We start from the raw sequence: 22,268 nt of genomic DNA on the forward strand, positions 1-22,268 counted from the left end.
CCCACCCTTGCAGGACAAGGCAAACCCCCCGCCCACAATCTTCACTCACCGATGGACACTGTGCAAGGCCAGTCCTGACGACAGGGACTCAGCTCAGGGGTCACAACAGACACTCGCACACACACACCTATCCCATCAAACCTGGGGGGCCGCGACCCCCACCAGGAGCCCTGCCCTGTCTCGGCTGCTCCGGGTTGCTGCAGGGACAGAGTGGGGTTGAGGAGGTCCCACGGGCCAAGGGGAAGCCCCGTGCTCCCAGGAGCCGCCCCTGGTCTGAACACAGTGGGAGCGAGCAGGGGGCGGGGGCTCAAATGTTGATGAAGCGGAGAAGATGGCGGAAGGTGAAGGTTGGGAGGGTCCCATGGTGCGATGGACCGGAACCACTGTGGCCGCCCGCGCCCCTTCCACCAGGGAGCGGCGGCAGCAGAAGCAGAGTCCAAGAAATTACTGGGAATTACGAGAGAAAACAGAAGACTGGGAACACAAGTCGAAGGGAGGGGCCTGCTTTGCACGGAAAGAGAAACAGCTGACCTTGAAGTACACCTAAAATCATGGGGGACACTCTGGGGTGGGGGAAAGCTAAACCAAAAACCCTACGGCACACTGCAAGACAGAGGGCAAGACAGGTGTATGGAGGGCTCTGAAACAACTTAAAATGTGAACTGAGGGGTTCAGAGAGTAACTCGAGGGCTCTGGGGAACATTAAACTACAAATAAAGAGCAAGGGAAGTCCTCTGCAGCCCTGTCAACAGCACTGGGGTTCTCCGGAGACCCCCAAGTTAGTGAGGGGTTCAGAGAGTAACTCGAGGGCTCTGGGGAACATTAAACTACAAATAAAGAGCAAGGGAAGTCCCCTGCAGCCCTGTCAACAGCACTGGGGTTCTCCGGAGACCCCCAAGTTAGTGAGGGAGGGTAAGTCCCTTCAGGCTGGACTACATGGCTGGAGTCACTCAGTTAAGTTTTACTAAAGAAAAAAAAAAACCAAACCAAAACATTTCAAGGAAAAAGGATATTCAATTTTTTTTTTTTTTTTTAATTTCCTATTACACATTTTCTACACAAAAACTGTTCAGCCTTGTCAACACCACAGTAATTTGCTGGTACTGTGGTAAAAAAAAATCCCTGCCTGCCCAGTTGTGGATAGGCAGCAGTCCTGGACTGCATTCCGCATGCTGGACTAACCACAAGGACTGAGAGAGCTAGAACCCTTCTTGAGTGGGGAACAAGGGATTTATGGATGCATGTTCAACACTGCAAGTAGAGCTTGCCTACACAAGACAAGTCGACCAACTGTTTCAAATGCTGCTTTTTTGTTACACAAGAACTTTTGTATCATATGTAAGAGCTATAATACCAGATACCTCACACAGAAAATACTAAATAGTATACAACTTTTTTGTCTCTAAAATAATGAAAGGATATAGTTCATTATCAAAAGAACTGTGTTCATCATTCTAGGTAAATGCTTTTACTTTAGCTATGTTTTTGGGGGAAAAAAGGATCTGGTCTTTCAGTAGTGAGTATAATTTAGACTAAGAATTTAGAATTTAAAAACATGCAAGAAGCAGTGTTTTCTAATACTGTGAAAAAAAATAGATTCAACTTGCAGTCATAGAAATTAGAGCAAGAGCCTATGTTTAACGTTATTTTTGCTCATCATTTCTTCTGGGTGCAGTACAACTGTCTTCACACTTTTTCTTCAAGCCTTTCAAATATATACGCAAACTGTCTGTATCCAGTCGAGAATTTCTGGCAGTCTGAACCAGTCTCATTGCTAACTGGTATACAGCTCTCTGTCTCATCATCTCAGGAGTGCTTTTCTGCCTGTGCTGTTATTAAAATCACACACATGCATTAAAATACGACAACAATTATGTTCTAATATTAAAATAGTAGCGCTATCTATTTTCTAGTCTATTTCTGATCTCCTGATTCTTGATTTGTACACTAATATCACATTCAATTCCAATACTCCTTAACCCTAACACCTGCTTTGTGTTGTGACCTAACAAAGAATCAATGTTCCAGAAATGCACATTTTAATGAAATCTATTTTCACAAAAGCAAAGGCAGTCCATAGCCTATATCCTTCCAGAAACTGAAAATATATTTGAGATTTATAAAAACTGTCAATTATAGTACTATCATTTTCTACTACATACCAAAATTTTCTTTGCAATACGATTTGTGATTTCCCTTGCATCCAAAATTACAGATGATGGTAGGGAGGAAACTTCTGCAGCTTTTAATCCTAAACAGAGAAACACATGGATCAGGATTTTTGATGTAATTCTTTTTTTCCTACCTTCCATACTGTGTCTGTCAGAATTATTTTCCACCTTTTTTAAAAGGTGAATTTTTCATTTTTATTAAGATATTTTTATATACATTTTTTCTCCTTTTGTGCCTGTGTGCCTTAAATAAACAGTATGGTTTTGAGAGATACAAAATGAAGTATCTACTTTGTTTTAACACTACTTCTAAGATACACTTTCACATGAAGTTACTTCTGGTAATACTGTAACCAGGAAGAATGTATTCAGAATTCAAGTAAACAAAATGGCAAAGTAGCGATAACAGCTTTCTCTGCTTAATTTTAAATTGGCAGGCAGTAAAATACTGAGGTTGTGCTGTGTTCTTCAGACAATTTTTTCCAATATGAAATTTCATCTAAGTTCTTCATACTACCCAAAACTACTGTCTCACTACATGTTTACTTAAAGCACACAAGTATTTGGAACAGATCTACAGTTGTTATTCTGAGAAATACAAACTCAGCAGAAAACAGCAGAAAAATACTGTTAGATACCAAATAACTAAAATACTATCTTATTAGTTCAAGTCACAGTAGAATCCATTACCATAGTTCTTTTCCTCTGTATATCCTTTAGAGAGTGTATAAGTGTAAGCAATTTTCTCCTTACTTCCAGCACTGCTCCTCACATGTTGCACTTCAAAATGGCAATTTTCCACATTGGGATATAACGCATCAATATGACACAGTTCCAGAAAATGCGTAGCAAACAATGTAAATGCCTAAATAAGGAAAAAAGAACTAAAATTTAGCTTGGAAATGATCCTGGAAGAAATCAGAACAAATTAAAAATTTACATCATCTCAAAGATGTCCAGGTTTTCTTCCAAGACATTGAAAACTGCCTTTACATTAATAAAGCAAATAAAAATCTTAGAGTGACACTGGCAAGAGTATCTCTTCCAACTCCCTTCTCAACAGAAAGAAAAGCATATCAGAAGTAACAGGAAACCCACAGTGCTTACAAAATCTGACTGGGGTTAATTTGAATGACTGTCAAATGGTTGCCTTAATACTCCCAAGGAATGTTTTGCCAGAAGTACAAGCTACAGAAAATATCTGAGCTTTTCAAACCAAACCACAAAGGTACTCTGAATAAACTCTGATGAGAAACTTAACACCTACACACTTTCAAAAAGCTAGAAACAACCTGAGGTTGATCACTTAACTAGTGACAAAGCTGTGAAACTTCCAACCCATCTAAAATCATCTTCCACTTTTGTAAACAAGCCCCTAACCTCTCTGACTAATTTGTGAGTTATGTGGAAGTACCACTGCACTCTGGAAAGAGTCAGGTAAAGAGGTTCACCTTTAACATTCAAGGTGACATACAAAGCTGTACTAAGCATAACTAGAGAGGCTGTGTTGTTCTCTTTCTCGACAGAAATGTGAGCTTGCAAGCAAGTTGGAAAGAGATGGTGACTGGTGTACTGGTTTGGGCTGGAATGGGGTTAATTTTCTTAATAGAAGATACTATGGTGCTATTTTTTATTTATTTTGAAAATAGTGCTGAAAAGACACTGATGTTTTAGCAATTGCTGAGCCCTGCTTGCAGTATTAAGGCCTCTTCTGCTCCTCACCCTCACCAGTGAGCGGGCTGGGGGGGCACAAGAAGTTGGGAGGGGACACAGCCTGGACAGCTGACAACACACGGTGTGGGAAGGAGGACAAAGAGGGGGACATTTGGAGTTATGGTGCTTGTTTTCCCAAGTCACCACTACGTGTGGTGAAGCCTTGCTGTCCCGGGACTGTCTGGACCCTGCCTGCCAATGGGAAGGTGTCAATGAACTCCCTGCTTTGCTTTGCCTGCCTGGGCAGCTTTCCTTCCCCTGTTAAACTGTCTTTATCTCAGCCCTTACATCTTTGCACTTTTACCCCTTGGATTCTCTTCCCCATCCCACAGAGAGGGAGTGAGTGAGAGTCTGGGTAGGGCCTGGCTGCCCACTGGGTTTAAGCCACGACAACCCACTTACAGAACCAAAGTTCATGCCATCATTATTTCCTCTATCACCATAATTTTTACTATTCAGCAGTTACGAAAAAAAATCATATTTAGGCAAGAAATTAAAAGAATTTAAATTATGTGAAAGTACTATATTTACTTCCAGTGACAAAAAAAAATTATAGGGTTTAATTTTTTTTCAGAACAGAATTACCTTTAAATTCAACAGATATTCACAGACAGCATAACAAATGCCAATACCTTCTTCAGCACTGGTACCTCTGCCTAGTTCGTCAATTATGATCAGTGACTTGTCATTAGCGTTTTGTATGATGTAAGTTATCTAGGAAAATATTGAATGTGTTATCATTCTTATAAATGCATTTTGGAAAAAAAAGAAAGAAAGAAAAGAAAGAAAAGAAAAAAGGAAAGGAAAGGCAAAGGGAAAAGGGAAAAGGGAAAAGGGAAAAGGGAAAAGGGAAAAGGGAAAAGGGAAAAGGGAAAAGGGAAAAGGGAAAAGGGAAAAGGGAAAAGGGAAAGATCTATTAGGAATTCAGCAGCCTAGAAAGCCAGCTGTGTCCTGGGCTGCATCAGCAGCACCATAGCAGCATGACCAGCAGGTCAAAGAAGGGGATTCTCTCTTCTGCTGTGGTGTGGTGAGAGCCCTCCTGCAGTGCTGGGTTCAGTTCTGGGGTCCCCAACACAAGAATGACACAGAGCTGTTGGAGTGAGTCCAGAAGAGGCCAGAGAGGTGTTCTCAGGGCTGGAGCAGCTCTGCTCTGGAGCCAGGCTGAGAGAGTTGGGGGTGTTGAGGCTGGAGAAGAGAAGGCTGCAACGGGGAGACCTTAGAGCACCTTCCAGTGCCTGAAGGGGCTCCAGGAAAGCTGGGGAGGGGCTTTGGACAAGGGCCTGGAGGGATGGGATGAGGGGGAAGGGTTTCCAGCTGCAAGAGGGGAGATGGAGAGGAGATGGGAGGGAGAAATTCTGTGCTGTGAGGGTGCTGAGCCCCTGGGTGCCCAGGTTGCCCCCAGAAGCTGTGGCTGCCCCATCCCTGGCAGTGTTGAAGGTTGGATGGGGCTTGGAGCCCCCTGGGCTGGGGGAGGTGTCCCTGACCATGGCAGGGGAGTTGGAACTCTTTGATCTTTAAAGTCCCTTCCAACCCAAAGCATGCTCTGAGTCTATAATAGGAATACTTTGTGATGTTCAGATGAAACAATGCAGAAATTAAGTCTTGTCAGATCCACAGATTTTATCTTTTCACAGCTTTCAAAGGGCTGTCAATTCTAATGAAGCAAAGATTTGTGCTACAACACTCTCTCTTTTCCACTGCACCTATCATTTTCCCTTCAAAATTATATCAGTTTGGGAAAAGGAACTGAGAAGGCTTAGGGTCCTACAAATAACTAAAAGAATAACAAAAAGTTCAATAGAGCATTGATTTTTACTTGTATTAGGATTCTTTATATTTAAGATATGCCTGTTTTTTGTGATTTATTATCAAGTTAACAGATGAAAGCCGAATTTTTAACTGTTTTTCAAAGTACACTCTTTCAGTGGAAATATAGTCATGCAATATCTATTAGCTTAAGATTAAAAGCAGGCCTTGGACCCTGGATTAGCTATGTTTAATACCTCTTTCATTTCCTTCATGAATGTTGATGCATTTGTTTCTATATCATCATCCATACCTATTCTGGTAAAGATTTGCTCTGCGATTCTAAACGAACAATACTCTGCTGGGACATAAGAACCTGCAAAACAAGTAAAATATGAGTTCTCCCTTATCAGTGTGACCAATTTCCATTTTTCTGATGATATCAGTGGGGGATAAAATAATTAATTTTACAGTAATTCTTCATGCATTATAGAGAATGCATCTTGTTCTATAAAGTTTCCTAAGATTATGTTCTACTGCTACTTTATGAGAAAAATTATTGTATAGATACCATAATTGAAAAAGCTTATCAGTAAAACCTTAAGAAATCATATGTTTAAAGCTGTGTGTCAGTCTAATGGGAAGTGAGAATAAACACTACAATTAACTTACATTTTGGCAGCCAAGGATTACCCAAAACAAGGTTATATTGCCTTTACCAGACTTAGAGGCTTATTAGTTTTATTGAGTAGAAAAGAACAGGAAACCTGCCAAAAAGACTTTATAGTCTCCTTTATTCTATTAAACTAATTTTTTTGAGTGCAATTTCTGAAGAACCTGCAGCTACTGGGGACTGGATGCAGAACACATTGTGGACAAATTTTATTCTCCACAGCTAAGTAGTTTCTTTTCAGCAGAGCTAAGATCAGCCTTCTGTTGTCTTTCTCCCATGCCACCAGCTTTAACCTTATCTTTAAAGCAAAAATAATGAGGAATTCCCAAGTGTAGGGATGTGTCCCAGTTAGATTTTACAAGTATTTGTTTTAGAATTTTAATGATAGAACCTTGCAGTATTTATTATTAGCTTTATTTCTGTATCAGTTCTACTTGGCTGCAAGCATGTTTGCCCACATCACTGAGGTATGGTCAAGTTCATCTCTTCCTTCTGGATAACTAACACATATGTAGACTAACAGGCATACTCCAGGGACACGTGCTATCAATCTAGAATAAGGTGCTATATTGGGTTAAGGCAGTCCAAAGGATTAAAGAATACAGCTGTGCTTCTCCCAGAGAGAGACTTCCAGATATGCAGAACGGACCCCACAGGTTTCCAACAGCAGACCCAAAGCTTTTGCAGCCTCTGTAACACAAGAGCTGATAGGAGCAAACAGACTTAAAATTACCTGTTACTATTTAGATAGAATCTTCTAGAAGCTAAACCATTCAACTTCAAGAATATTTTTAACCAGTAAACAATAAATGTGCTGCAGAAGACTACTAATACGGTACACTTACTCACCAATCTGTGCCATAATTTGACAGAGAGCAATCTGCTTTAGGTATGTTGATTTTCCACTCATATTTGGTCCTGTAATAATGACAAAATTGTTACCCTCTGCCAGATATGTGTTGTTAGACACGGGTTTTTCCACAGCTATCTTTTCAAGAATGGGATGCCATCCCTGCTTGATCGCTAAAGTATCTGTAAATTCTGGACGAACTAAATGAGAAAAATGATGCAACACATTGCAGAGTTAGTACAGAAAACTTCTCATTACTAAACTAGTATGTTTTGAAAGAAAGTAATTATTGCAGACCAGAAGTCAAACCATACTCCTGATGCCCCAATTTTTTACAGTCCTGTAGTGAGCAAGGCTAACGTGCAGCATTTGGGAAGAATTACTAGCCACTCTCAGGTACAGAATCTGATTGTCATGCAAATCTTCATGATCTATTACTACAAAAAGACTCCCATAACTAACACTTAATTTCTAAACTAACATTCTGTGTTTGTGTTTTGTCATAGGTAGGGCTGGACTCCAATAATAAAGAAAAATACAAAGAGTGTAACTTCAAAAGTAATTAAAACAGAAAACCTGAAAGCCAGTTTCAGGTTATAGCTAATTAGCAAAGATAGCTAATATCTTTTTAATATTTTTTATACTGCTATCAGTATGTAAATACAGGGATCATGAGCTCCATTACTACTACATATGTACCTTATTATGTAAACAGGGAAAACAGAAGTAACATTGGTTCTAGTTTTGCTACATTTCACCCTATTGATTGTTTGGATGTATACTATGTCTACATAGATCCATTTGATAGTAGGACTCTGCGTGCATTTTTGTCAGAATACAGTTCTTTTCTGAACCTATTCTGTTTGCCTCCCCTCTCTACCTCAATGGCAGTACCCTGTGCTAACAAGCATTGTTAGATTTGCTATTCTGTTTAAATGCAGCTGCCTTCAAGAAAGCAGTGCCAAGACAGTTTTTCAGGTTTAAATATTGGGGAATTCTAAATACCAGGTGTAGGTTTTACTCAATTAATGATTTAGATGAAAGAGTCAAGTGGCAAATGAGACTGAAAGCTACAAATGACGGGCCATTTACTTTGGTGGACACACATTCATGCCTGGCTGTGCAAATTGCAGGTGTAGATTTATGGGAGAAGCCAAGTGGCTCTGGTCTTATTATTACTGCTGAAGTAAATCTGTGCTCTGACTCATTTTGGGGGAGAAGGCTGTGATGCCTCAAGCGTATCAGCTACTGTACAGTTCCAGGTCAATTCATGTGCCATGATTGGAATCAGCACACAAAGTACTTCACAGTCCATACTGCAAAGTAAACTGATGCTGCTCATGAACTGGAAATCACACAGCAGCATCAGTAATGATTTGCTAATATCTCACCTGATATGGCCTCCAGATTTGACTTAGTATCTACACCATATTGTACTGTAGATAAGTACCTCAGGTCTGCATTAACTGAAGACAATGGGCTCATTTATACTTTGCAGAACTGGGCTAGGGAAACAGGATGAACAATGTGGAGGTAAGCTCATCATCCTGAATTACTCAGAAGATTCTACTTCCAAAAATACCTAAAAGTGCTACAGAAATTGAACTAAATAAACAAAGGTAGCCAAGTATTTTGTTTGATCGTACATAATGTTGATCTACTTATATTATCTTGTGCCTTTTCAGGACAAAGACGTAAGCTCAGAATGTTCACAGCCTTTTTGCTTTTGAATAGAAAGCTTATCATGACATGCTTATCATGAAAAGACTGTGAAGGCTTGCAGCAGGTAAATGGCAAACTGTAATTTCAAGGGATGGAAACAGAAATAACACTGGCACATAACTGGCAAGGATAGCCCACAGGCACTCACCTAAAGCCTACTGAGACCCCAAAAAATCCATATGAGGTGGGCTTAGCAATTGGATAACCACAGAAAACAGCCTGGATGTTCTCCAACAGGAGAGTCTTTATCTGGCCCATGACAGAATCAAAACAGCAGCTCACCATAATCAGAAAGTGTGCAGGCATGGGCAAATGAAAGCAGCATATCCAGCATTGACACAATATCAGACAGCTTGTACAGGCAATGAATGTGTTCATAGATCTCGTTCAAGAGTTTACACACTATTCTGAAACAAGACACTGATTTAGTTGTTGCACAGCACATACTGTCACTTTATACAGCTTACAGAAATACTGCATGCATTTTGATAGGCTACTCATAAAACAAAATCATCTCTGCCAGACGCAAAAAAAATGTATAAAGGTCCTTGAAGAAAATTAAGATCTTATACCATCATCTCAGATAAAATTCTGCTCTCAAACCTAAGACACATAGCTCAAATACCAACAGCTCATAAGAAAGCTTCACAAAGGAATCAAGTATGTTTTATTAACATGTCCAATGTAATTCTAATCCCCTAGTCCTTCATGTTAAAAAACACCCTCCTGGTTTCTAGAAAGAATTTCCATTAAACTCACATGCAACATTCTAGTAAGTCTTCTGAAATAGACAGCAGAGCAACATGACATGCAGCAAGGACAAAATACAGAAATAATTCTACTGTAAATGCAAGAAACTGATTAAAAGTAAAGATTCTGCACTACAAAAATAATGCATTCATTGTGTCATTTCATGTAATTATTCACCCATAAAAATTAATAAATACAACGGTCACCTTTATTAATAAATGCCTACATATTTCTAATCACATTTAACACAATATGGGGTTTTTTTCTGTCACATGAAGTACACGCAATCAGTATTGCTTTGGATTATTTAAGTAGCCATAAGTTAACAGAAAGACAGCTTTAAGAAAACATGTAGTTTGCTGTTAAATGGACAAAATAAATGAGCTTAGCAAGTATTAAATAGTAGAAAACGGTCTTACAAGTAGGTCATGTGATATATTTCTCTCAGGGACTCTTGACATCTTTCATTCATTTTTATTAAATCTGAAGAAGTGAAGCTATATGTGTTTTTCATTTTAGTGATCTACAGGAAATTCAAACCAACAGTAAGAACTTGCCTTATTATCAGAAACAAAAACAGTGTCTAACAATAAAACTGGAAACAATATGGATAAGGGGGTAAACAGAAAAACCCATGCCTGGTTTAATTTTTCCCATATAAATTTTAGCCAAAAAGTCCACGTAAGAGAACACAGTTATCAGCAAGATATACAACTCTATATTTACACACAACATAATTGCATGTAATTGCATGTTTCTGACTATATTAAGTATAACTAGAAATAGGGCAGTTATAAAAACATACCAATTATATCTTCATTTATGTCTAGATATCTTCACTTGAATTGTTGCTTAAATTACTATATAATGTGCACTTCATTACTGTATTATGCGGTCTCTATACATCAAGTATACAAACATACTATGAAAAAACATCTCTGCTACAGATACCTTTGTAAATTCTGACGGAAGCTGGCCATTGGGTAATGTTGAACAATCAGCATTCATTTGGATAAAAAATCCACGAGCAGAACTGAAACTTGTTTTCATTGGCAGGTTGTACTTTTGTGCAAGCTGTGCTATCATACCTACATACCACAAATAAAGATGTGAGCAGAATACATACATTTGTGCACATAAACACACACACGTTTGTGCTCTACAAAGATACATACTTTTAACGTGACTGACAGGTGTTCAATGTGTCAGGTAAGTAACATGGTAATTCATAATTTCCAACTCTTAATAGCTTTCCTAAAAAGTAGTCTGCAGATAGATCAAGACTGTATAAAATATAAAACCCAAAACCCTCAGCTATTTTGATTCAAGAAGCTAAAACAGAGATTTACATGTTTTATGCAGAGTGTTCTAGCTGGAATATCTCTGTTACATTAACTTTTTTTACTTTTAGAGGATAAAGAGCAACAGTTTTAAACACAGGAATCACAATATAATTGTTTAACTTAATTAAAATAAACTTAATTAAAACTTAATTAAAAAATTTATCTACAAAGGAAGAATCCCACTAGATAACTCAAATGTTCCTCAGCTACTTAGGAATCTCAATCAGTTTATACTAATACCACTTTTCACATACGAGAAAGTTACAATAGATATGATTACATGGCTTCTATATGTCACATGCAATGTAATTTGGACTCCAAATGAACAAAAATCTTGGTTTAGAAATACCTGCTATGTCATCAACAATTTCTGTGTATGTTCTACGAGCTATGTCAAGGAATTCATTGATGTTAGGCTTAACAGCGTAGCATTTCTGGGTCCTCATACTCAGACATCCCTTTGTGTACCTTGTGTCATCATTAATCACAGTAGTAATTTTTTCAAGTATAATTCCAAATCTGCAATATCAGTTGTTTCAACAATTAGCTACATAATATTTTACAATTATTATTTGCCACATCATTTCAAAATTACAAATAAGAGTACTACAAATAACTGAAGCACATTATCTACTGTTAAAACAAAACACTACAGTTCATGTCTATTTTCACTTCAGAATTCAGTATGTCTATATCCAAGCCTGACCAAAGATATCATTCAAATCTTTGGGAGAAATAAATTATTTCTCAACCATACAGGTAACTGTTGATTTTTGCATTATTATGGGTACTCCAGGAAATTACTGTTTCTCTTTTCAGAATTATTTTTAATGAAGTGCAGTTCATCAGCAATTGCAGTATCACGGCTAACTTTCTAGTTTGCTTTTTTCCTTTTCTTCTTTTTGTTTTGTTTAGTCAGCTAAAGTTAGAATTTTTGAGAATTAAAATCAGCTTTTAGGCAAAAGAACTGAGCTATACCTGTGATTACATGTAAGCAAACATCTAAAATCTTACATTCTTCAGAAAGATGAATGTTTTTAACATGCTAGCTAAAGTATTACGACAAATACCTTGTATCTTCAAGAGAATTGTAATAAGCCTTTAGCAGCGGTGTGTTACAGCTCCTTAAAGCAGCCTGTTGATGATTAAAACAGGGACATGAACAGTTACTTCTTTTTATAGTCTTTTTGAAGGACTGAAAGTTCTTAGATTCACTGAAGGGCTTAATAGCAGTTGTATAAGCAGCATATGGAATCTGAGCAGGCATTTAACTTAAATGTTTGTTGTAAATTGTAGGAATACCGTTCTTAAAGAGTATTGGAATTAAAAACGTATTTTCAATTGACTTAAAAAATAACACTGTTAGCAGCACTGTGTTCTGGGAAAAAGAAAGTAAATTTCTTTTTTTGACTCAGTGAGCCCTATTGGTCCCTTATAGCTTGATGGATTTAATAAACTGCACTGTATAAGGAAAAAAATAGTCTGTAGTTTATTAAAAAAAAAACACGAACAAACCATAGCTTACTTTTAGAGGCTCCACAAGTTCCAAAGTATGTTTCAGGTATATTAAATTAGTTATTTTTGATTCAGCAGTTTTAACCTGTTGAAAATTTTATAAATATTGGTATTGTTTGCATGTCTGCCTGTTTAAAAAAGTACTTCAGAACTAGCAAACTGTAACAGATCTAGACTTTTAATGAAAATTGCTAAAATACTTTAATAAGATCACTTCAATAACTCAGTGTAGAACTGCATAAAAACGTTTACCTAAATTTTACATTGCCGAGTGTGAGTTTGCCCATCAGTAGCTAAAAGTTTGGTGTATATGGTCCTACATATACATAAAGGCATCCAGTCCAACAGCTGTAGTCATACAGCTGATCCTTCTCTCGTGTCAGAGATCTCTTCAAGGGAAGAGGGAAGCAACTAACATCCAGCTTTTTGGATATGGCACTAAAGAGATTCATCTGCATCTGTTACAGTCTTGCTGGAGTCTGTACCTGATTTCTTGAACTGGCACTAGACAAGTCATTTATCTACACAAATAATTCAGCATGTAAGAAGACACTGAGATGTAAAAGAGTTGTAAAAATATTAATTATATATTTGGTATCCATGATATTTTATATCTACATATATATTTATAGATATCACATTTATTTACTGCATGTTATAGCCAGATAACTGATCATCCGAGGAAACATACTGTATCCTGCTTTGGAATTTGTACCAAAACTGAAAGTAGTTGTTCTGTATCCAGAAATTTTGAGATAACTGTAAAGCAAAAGTAAATAGATCAGAAACTGAACTGGAATTTTAATAAAATCTACTTTTTAAATGCACATAATTACATAGTGATACTAATGCTAATCTTTATCTTTCATTCTATCTTCACAAAAAACAGGATAAAACATAGCTATCAAAATTATTTTGTCATAAATATGCTTACTATACCTAAGCATGTAGTGATTATTGTACAGGTGGACACATACAAATTCAGCAATATTATTTTCCTCAGATTGCGTTTATTTCTGTTATGATGAAAGAGTTTTTGTTTGTTTTTTTTTTACATTTGTCTGGACCAGTGTATTTGTTTAAGCAACAGAAAAAAATACGCATGCACAAGTATTAAATTGGTGATTCCTTTATTTGTTTTTATTGTATGCATTACGTATACTTTCAACACAGTATACCTAGCCATAGTAGTAAAGAGAAAAACTCAAATTCTTCTAAGAAGCTACTAGCTAACTGACTTCTATACACTTTATCAGAGAAATTAACTTTTTTTTAAAAAAATGTAACTATCATAATAAAGTTTACTTCAAAAAGTGTCCACTGTATGTCACCAGACAAATCATAAAATGAATACTTTTCAAGCATATTGAGTCACACTGCATCCTCCCATAGTTTAGAAAATATGTTTAAAGGAAATGTAATACTTTCTGTTAAAAAATAAACTCCTACCTGCTTGAAGACCAAAAAAGAGCTCCTCATCCTGGAGTAATTCTTGAACACAATCCAATCTCATGTTAATTGTTTCAGCATCAACCAGTGGCTCCAGGATATTGGATCTAAGCCTTCGACTTCCACCTGGAGTTTTAGTGTAATTTAGGACACCAAAAAGTGTGTGACCGTTCCTTTGAAAACAAAATGGATGTGAAGAAAACACTCAGAAAATTAAGATGGTAAATGTCCAGTGACATTTTCAGGTAAGAGGCATGCTTTTGGGATGCTTACCACCTCTCTGCCATATTTAATATATGAATTACAGCAGTTCAGGAAGTTAGGTAACTTAACTGAACTTAATATATTAATAGTTCTCATTGTATCATTTTACAAAGTATAGAAATACACTGCAGAACTGTTGCCTCTTTCATTCCACTTTCTGTGAAATTTTGCATCAACATTATAGTATTTGTAAGTTTTAATAAAATACAGACATCAATGTAAAGATGACTACGTATCATATCTTACCGCAATTCACTTCTAGGATTTTCTGTGCTAGAAATTTTGTGCTGAATTTTAATGCTTTTCTCTGTTCAAATACTCTTTAAAAAGCCCTGAATAGTATATAAGTTTTGTAATACAGAAATAAATATGATGGCCAGGTCTTTGACACAAGCATCACCGAAAGTTGGTGAAATACTTCACAAAACTAATTTGTAAACTTAAGTATTCTTACCTAGAATCTCTGTTGTTAATTACTAGTTCAAGATTTTGTGCTGATGATGAATCTATCATAGCTGTTTTCTCACTCCCCTGGAAACGCACCTTGAGTGATTTAGGAGCATAAACTGAATTTTGAATAAATTCAACATATTTTAGCAGAGCTGCAGCAGCTGCAAGACAGTAGTACCTTGGGAAGAAACAATCTTTAATGAATGTTGAGTAGTGCCATCTAAATACCACAGAACCAAGTGGTGCACTAAGGAAATCATATTCACACTTCTGCTTCACAGCTACTGGGACTGATAGCACTGAAAAAGCATTATGTTTTAAGTATGCACTAACCCATGTACAGGGCAGATTTATGTATTCATGAAAGTCTGAGTGTCTGTACACTTGACACCCTACACTACACAGCTGGTAGTGTGAATATATGCATTTCAGTAGTTACACATAGCTTGAAATGAAGACCTAGGCCACCAAGTATCACTATTTAAAATTGTTGGTACAAGGACAACATTTGCTGAGGCCAGAAAGGCAATCATAGATGTAAAGTTGTTTCCTTTCTTAAAGGAAAGAATAAAAACCAGAAAGTAGAAAGCTGTGAAAACCAACCAACAAACAAACCAAAACAAACCAAAACAAAAAAGCCCTAACAGGCTTTCTATTTAAATTCCTAGGTGTATCAGAAACACTAACACAGGAGGACAAAATAAAACAGCAGCTCTATCACAGTATTCTATCTTCTGCAACAAGCCACAGACTTGTGTACTAAGTATGTAAAAAGCTGTTAACACTTATCTGGACACAGTATGTTTTTTCCTTAAACATACTTTGATTGAATCTCCATGAAAATGGTGCTGAACTCAGATGCACACAATTGTTCTATGTATTCCAAACCCTTTGTTTCATTGAAGTATTTTCTTTGGACAGTTGTAAAAGTCACATTCTGTGAAGATGCAGTTAGGAAATAGTTAAAAATTTAAGAGGTTTGTTTGTTTTTTTTTTCATTAGAAAGACTTCTCTATTACTGATTCATGTTTCTAAGAAAATCTATCAACTGATTCAGTAACTTCTCTTTGTGGAAGTATTCATTACATCTTACTAGCACAAGCAAGCCACAGTAATGACACTCGTCCTTCCTTCTCTCTGGTAGAGTACCTATGGAATACAACCTGGATTTGGTTTAAAATATTTACTTTTTTGGAAGTGTTATTTTCACATTAGTATTAAGGCAGCTCAAATTCATGTTGTAGTTTTTCCCTCACCAAGGTTTAAGCCCAAAGGATCACGATCAAGCTTTCAAGGGCAAATACAGAATAAAGATATATTGGCCATTGTAACTGAAAGCCTTTGACACAAAAAACGTGTGCTTTATACAAGAAAAAGAGGAGAGGTCAAGAAGTAGAAGAGGGCCTGTGAAGAAGCTATCAGCAGTGTAGACATGGAAGCGATTCAAGTAGTAATTAATACAGTTTTTTAAAAGTTCTGAGGCTTTAGTACTCATAAATAACACGTACTAGTACACCTTGCCCTCTTTTACTCTGGCAGTGCTCTTTTTCCTACTCTGAGATACAATATTTCTATTTATCTACCTACCTACCCACCTATCTTTCTATCAGGTTGAAAGAACAAAGGATCAATGGAAAATGCTGGATTATCTCATCTCTGAACATTTCCTAAATTCAGTATTGCTCAAACTACTTCAATGCCAGAAAAAAAGCTTCTGGCTTTAATCAGTGTCTTGCTTGTTTTATTAATCTCTGTAATTTTCAGGATTAGGACTAGTAGCATTGGAGCTGCACTTAGATTAATCCTTACCGTCGTAAAACGAGGCCCAAAAATAATAGAAAAAACAAAAATTTACTGCATTTAAAGATTTAGAAGCTTTGAAAAACTTAAATCATCAATCATATAACAGCGTTGAACAAGAACTCTAAAATATGGAATGAAATTTAAGAGCCTACCTTGAAATGTTCTGTTATCAGACTAAATAATTTTGTTGTGTTCCCTGGATCACAAGCAGTGTTTGACATTACTATTTCTAGTGGTGTTAAAATCTTGAGTTTAGTGATAACCTGAACAAAAAAAGTCAAAATCAATTAATAAAACCCACACCTATTCTACAATGCTTTTACACAATAATGAACCAGCAATAAAGAATTACAGAATACTTATATCTTAAAATAATAGTTTCAGTCTTCTAAATAAAGATTAAATTTTCTGATAACTTCTAGAATTTGGAAACTTTTCTCAGAGTTATCACACTTAAAGCAAACCTTGATGAACTTATAAATATAGGAAATTTTTCCTTAATTAATTTACAGAATATTCAAAATAAAAGGGGTGCCCAAGAAAAACAAAATACAATGCAAAATACATCAACACTGACACTGTAAGAAGATAGCTCATCAAGAAATAGACAGTATTGTTAAAGATATTTGAGATTTTTATAAGGAACTGGGCCACAAAGCGCCTTTGGGAAACATTTGTTGTGTACTATCAGGTCTTTTATTTATGTATTTATTTATTTTATGTGGACTGGATGATCAATACAGTATCAGGCATGCCCACACAATGGAGGACATTGTAATCTCAATGTATATTTAGTAAGATATGTGTACAGCTAAGGTGGACATATTTTAGAATGCTCAAGAAGGAAAATACTAAATGCGTATGTCCTGACAGGCACTCACAGAAGAAGTACACTGAGTTACAAGCCTGAGAAACAGAGAAGAAAGCCATGTTATCAGAATCTAAAGACCATGTAGGAAAGACTTGAGAAGTAACTGCATTTTATCATTAAATTCAAGAGAAAACTGAAAGGGGTGGTGGAAGAGTGAGGGTAGCTCAAATACTTCTCAGTTTGAGCAAGAGAAATGTAATGGTACAGTAATGCCCTTTGTCACCCTTACACAGTACATCAGGAGAGACTACAGACTATAAACACAGCTACTCCTTGCTAATAAGAAAGCCTTTTACTCACAGATGTATCTGTAATCTCTGCTAAACCATTAAAATTAGGAAACAATCCATAGAAATAATATGAGGCTTCCTTGCAGAATTCTAGTCTTATTCTTTTGATTACATTTTTTTTCTAGGTACAAGCATATGAATTTTTCATTTTTAAACTTGCAAATTGTTATATAAGTTGCAACATCATCATTTCAATGCCTACATTTTCTCATGCACCCACACTGTCAATGTGCACATCTCATTTTGATTTTAAGTACTGTACATTACAGAAATACTTCTGCAGCTGCCACATTCAATATGTACTCATATCTTGGGAGCAGGATAACATTTACAAGCATTAGTGATTTAAAAAATTACATTATGCAACATATATTTTAGTAAATAGATATGATAGCTGTTTATATTCTGAGCTGTATCTACTTAATCTCCTAATTAAATTTAGGTTTTATTTCTTTTAATATTGTAAAGATGCTACCAGCCACATTATTTTCTAGCATGCATATCTATTAAAAAAAAATTGTGTGCTATTAATGCTAGTGTTGTACGAAGCAGAGATTATTTTCCAAATTAGTGCAGAGTATGCAGTGCTGGTAGGCATAACAGTTGGCTGTAAACTGAGTAAATTTTGAACTACCTGAAAAACTAAATACATGCATACATACATACTAACATACTTATGCAACCATAAAAAGCCAGACCTATAGTTACCCTACTCCCCATTTATGCAGTTCTGCTCTCAGAGCTGTTCTTCCTAATGGAAAATACTTGCCAGTTCTACTACCAGGTATTGCCAAAAGCTCTTCAAAACAAAGCATCTAACTCCCACATAGTTCAAACACACTATTTTTTTCAGAAATGCTATTTTTCTTTCACAAAAATGTTCTTTCCTCTTCATCTAAAATTTGAGTCTCAGAAATAATAACAGTCCTTTCAAGACCATGAATTTTCTAGAACTTGTTACTTTCACTTCTGAAAAATTTCTTCTTATAAACTAAGTCTAATTTCCCATTAGTCATAAGCTTTTATTTAAAAAGTCACAATAATCTGACTGTAAGAGACATAGCAATTAAATATTCGACAATACCTTGGCATAAGTCGTATTGTCTGCAAACTGTGATAATATCACCTCAGGACTTTTTAAGTCAATACTGGCTATTCCTACTTCACCTCTGGCAAGGCCTCTTCCTTCTACTACAGCTACAATAACTGATGCAGCAGTATGAGAAGAGACTGCAGATGAAGATGTAACTGTAAAACAGTTGTAAACATTCAGTTAAGAACCACTACTTTACATGTGCAAAATCATACCTTGATGTTCCAAGTGAAATGTATGTTTATATTCCTATGTTAATGGAAAGTCCTCTCTCAAACTTTAGTTAAAATTAAAAATTCTGTTTGGTGAATTCCTTACTTGCCATACCAAGGAGGCAAGGCACACTTTCCTAAGTAAAAACATCAGACTCTCATGGTAGAAGACTGGTTGAATTAATTCACTTAAGATCGTCAGAACTAATCACATTTCTGTAGTAAGTGAAAATAGAGTTTCTGAGTCACTACCTCATTACTAAACAAAAAGGGCATGGCTTTTATTAAATATTTGCCATTTAAAATAATGCATAGCTGTTACTGCTTGTTAAAATTAGGTGTATTAATTTGAGAGATACAGGAAGTTAATATTCTACTAAAAGCACAACTCTGGTCAAGCTGACTTACATCTCATCAAGTCAGGGGAAACAACAAGCTTTTTTATAAATGTGTCTGTTCATGTGTGTATACATATTTGTTTCATCTAATTTTACACTAAACTATTCTAAAATATATATATATGCAGTACACTTGAGACCATATAAATTGACTTTCATTTTGGTGTGTTTTGTTTTAAACAGCATTTTTAGTATCTTAAAGTTGATTTGACTTAAGTTTTCCCAAATATAAAAAACTCCACTGGAAAACATACACTCAGTGACCAACAGTGTGTTCTGAAGAATTCTACACATTTGAAGATGCCAACACCGAATGTGTGAAACTTCCATCAGAAATGTGAGAATGACATCACAATATGCAATCTACAATGCTGACTCAAAATGTGCATAAATTTGGGCTCTTCAGTCACCACACAAACCAACACGTCCAAAAAAGTAATTCAATTTTGGACAGTTTGAAAAAAGCCTTTAATTCTAACTATACTCATAATTCGTACATGAACACAAAGTAAGTGACAAGAGGCCATGACACCAAAACATCTGCTCAGTATTTCAAGTTGTATTTTCCCCTATGGGTGGCACATTTCATTGGCAGGCATTCTCTGTAGTACAAAACACAGGATGTTCTGTATCTTACTGTATCACGTAACAAAAATAAAGTATGCTTCAAGAGCTGTTAAACTTACCTGAATATCCCATAAGGGGGGTATGGTTTCTGCAAACAGATCTGCTGGAAGAGAGGGGTGGTTTTCCTGCACATGCACTGCTCAGGCCTTGCACAGAAGAGGAACTCGTGAGATTCAATGTGCTAGTGTTTTCTACGCACGAACTTTTGTCCCCAAAATATGATTCTGAGGGAAGGAAATTTTAAAACAGACACATTAAACTGTGTATCACTGAACTGAAAAAAAAGGGAGTTGATTCAGCTTTTATTCAGAAACCAATATATAAATATACACCTTAGAAAACAAAAAGTTTTCTTACTAGAAATAGAGCTATGAAAGCAGTAACCTTTAATGACATTCTATAAAAGCTCTCCAAAGTATGAAATTAAATAATAATCAGTCTGTTTTGAAAACAAGCTTGTATTGATAGTTACTTTCCACAATATTACCTGTAGTGCAAATAAATCTTTGTTTCTGTCACTGGACTGAAATAATACAATGGAAGTCTCTTTACAATGCATAATTTTTAATCTAATACAGCCTAGATTTATGACAGTGCTGTTAGCCAGCTCTGCCTCATAGTTGCCCATCAATTTTAAAATCCATACCTGAAACTGCACGAGTTCAGGAATTAATATTATTATTATTATTTAGGTTTTTCTGTTTTGGTTTGGTGTTTGGTTTTTTTTTTAAAGGACAATAATAGAAATCAAAGAACTACACTGAAAAATTCCCCCTATTGAGAACGATATTCCTTTGAATTTAGGAGGTTACACTCTCTGGAAATCATAAAGTCACTTGGGACATTTGTTCCTTGTGGTTTCTTTTACCATCTATCTTAAAATTCATCTACAGTTTTAAGTCCTGCAAAATCTCTTTCACTTAGATAATTTTTAAATCTCAGTATTTTTAATTCTCTTGAGATGTCTGAGAACACCATATTCCTAATCTAGCTGGGATAATTTTTAAAGAATAAAAACCAATTAAATATACAGTTTTCCCACTTTAAACTTATAAAACTATATTAAGTTTTATTAAGTTATATTAAGTTATAAAACAGATATTAAGAGATATGCAAACCCAAATACATCTGCTTCTCCTGTTACAATAAAAACTGATCTACAAGACAAAACACTTCAGTTTTGTTCTCAGATGACAGGTTGCATGACATTTTCTTATGATCAGTACAATAGTACTGGGATTTTTTGAGAGGGTTTGTTTGGTTTTTAAAAATCTTACAAAACCATGACAGGTGGAAAAAAAACCTGAATGTAATTAGTTTCTGAATGTAATTAGTTTCCTTTTAGAAGTGGACAAATCAGCATTACAATACATACAGATGGTTTTAAAAAGCAGCACTGACTTAGATTTTGGCAAATGTTCACTCAGAAGTTTGGCAGAAGAGACTTTTTCATTATCTTAGAATGTACTGAATCTGGAATAGCACGGGAAAAAAAGTAATTTTTAAGACCAGGCAAGCCAAACCATCTACATATATGTATCTTTTTAAACCAATATTTAAATAACAAATTATGCTCTACTCATATTAGCTTTTTGTTTGTTTGTTTGTTTTTTAGGATTCATGACTGATCATGTACATGTTACATAAAACAATGTTATCTTGTTCCCAATTTATGCCCAAAGGAGATGTTAGATGCTTCAGAATTTGTGTTCAGCAAGTGTTAAGGCAATTTCAATTATTTTTATAGTTTTTCAACTGAAAAAAAAAATTGAACCATTTGTTTTCTGCATGCCAAGATATAGACTTCCATAGGACAATCAATTCTTACGAACTGAGACACACACACAGGTTCAGCATGCAGCTGTTGGAAGGTCTTATCCTCAGGGGCAGCCAAGAGGCTGGCATTACCAGCAGCTTTATGCAAGGGATAGCAAACAGCAGCGTTGCCTGTGTTGTTACAACACATCAAGAACAGCACTTAAAACTATTTCAAAGTCTAGACCAAAAAAAACCAAGCCTCATAACCAAATTAATGTGGTTCACGTCTCCAGTAAAGCACATCATGTGTTGCCATTCAGTCTAATTTATTGACTCCAGGAAGACACACAGATACTGCTATCAAAAACCTTATGCGAAGAAAATAACAAACATTTATTTATATTAGTCTGAGGAACTACCATCATTGTTCTGACTGCCTGTACTTAACAAGTCGCAAAGACCTTCACACTCCGCCTGTCAGGCTCAGTACCGCTTGTGACCTTTTCACAGTCCGAACCAAGCAAAGGGAGCGGGAGAATATAAGGAGGAATAAAGACATGGACAGAGACG

General features: G+C 36.1%; 1 protein-coding gene across 6 annotated transcripts in view; it reads right to left on the reverse strand.

The window, feature by feature from the left end:
* Positions 1-1,013: 1,013 nt before the first annotated feature.
* MSH4 (mutS homolog 4) overlaps positions 1,014-22,268 on the reverse strand; it is a 31,608-nt gene continuing 10,353 nt past the window's right edge. For 2 of the 6 annotated variants that reach the window (XM_071749818.1, XM_071749812.1), the window contains exons 2-20: positions 20,000-20,164; positions 18,695-18,858; positions 16,602-16,712; positions 15,468-15,583; positions 14,651-14,824; positions 13,933-14,105; positions 13,175-13,242; positions 12,494-12,568; positions 12,039-12,103; positions 11,318-11,487; positions 10,577-10,713; positions 10,045-10,148; positions 9,158-9,282; positions 7,153-7,353; positions 5,888-6,006; positions 4,470-4,598; positions 2,862-3,036; positions 2,163-2,251; positions 1,014-1,829 (exon numbers count right to left, since the gene is read on the reverse strand). In XM_071749818.1, the coding sequence (XP_071605919.1) occupies positions 1,644-1,829; positions 2,163-2,251; positions 2,862-3,036; positions 4,470-4,598; positions 5,888-6,006; positions 7,153-7,353; positions 9,158-9,282; positions 10,045-10,148; positions 10,577-10,713; positions 11,318-11,487; positions 12,039-12,103; positions 12,494-12,568; positions 13,175-13,242; positions 13,933-14,105; positions 14,651-14,824; positions 15,468-15,583; positions 16,602-16,712; positions 18,695-18,858; positions 20,000-20,012 (2,394 nt within the window). In that variant the 5' untranslated portion in view covers positions 20,013-20,164 and the 3' untranslated portion in view covers positions 1,014-1,643. The remainder of the gene's footprint in view (positions 1,830-2,162; positions 2,252-2,861; positions 3,037-4,469; positions 4,599-5,887; positions 6,007-7,152; positions 7,354-9,157; positions 9,283-10,044; positions 10,149-10,576; positions 10,714-11,317; positions 11,488-12,038; positions 12,104-12,493; positions 12,569-13,174; positions 13,243-13,932; positions 14,106-14,650; positions 14,825-15,467; positions 15,584-16,601; positions 16,713-18,694; positions 18,859-19,999; positions 20,165-22,268) is intronic. The other 4 variants (XM_071749817.1, XM_071749813.1, XM_071749815.1 and 1 more) reach the window with 4 other exon arrangements.

This window comes from Heliangelus exortis, chromosome 8 (assembly GCF_036169615.1).
Source record: "Heliangelus exortis chromosome 8, bHelExo1.hap1, whole genome shotgun sequence".
NCBI classification, from domain to species: domain Eukaryota; kingdom Metazoa; phylum Chordata; class Aves; order Apodiformes; family Trochilidae; genus Heliangelus; species Heliangelus exortis.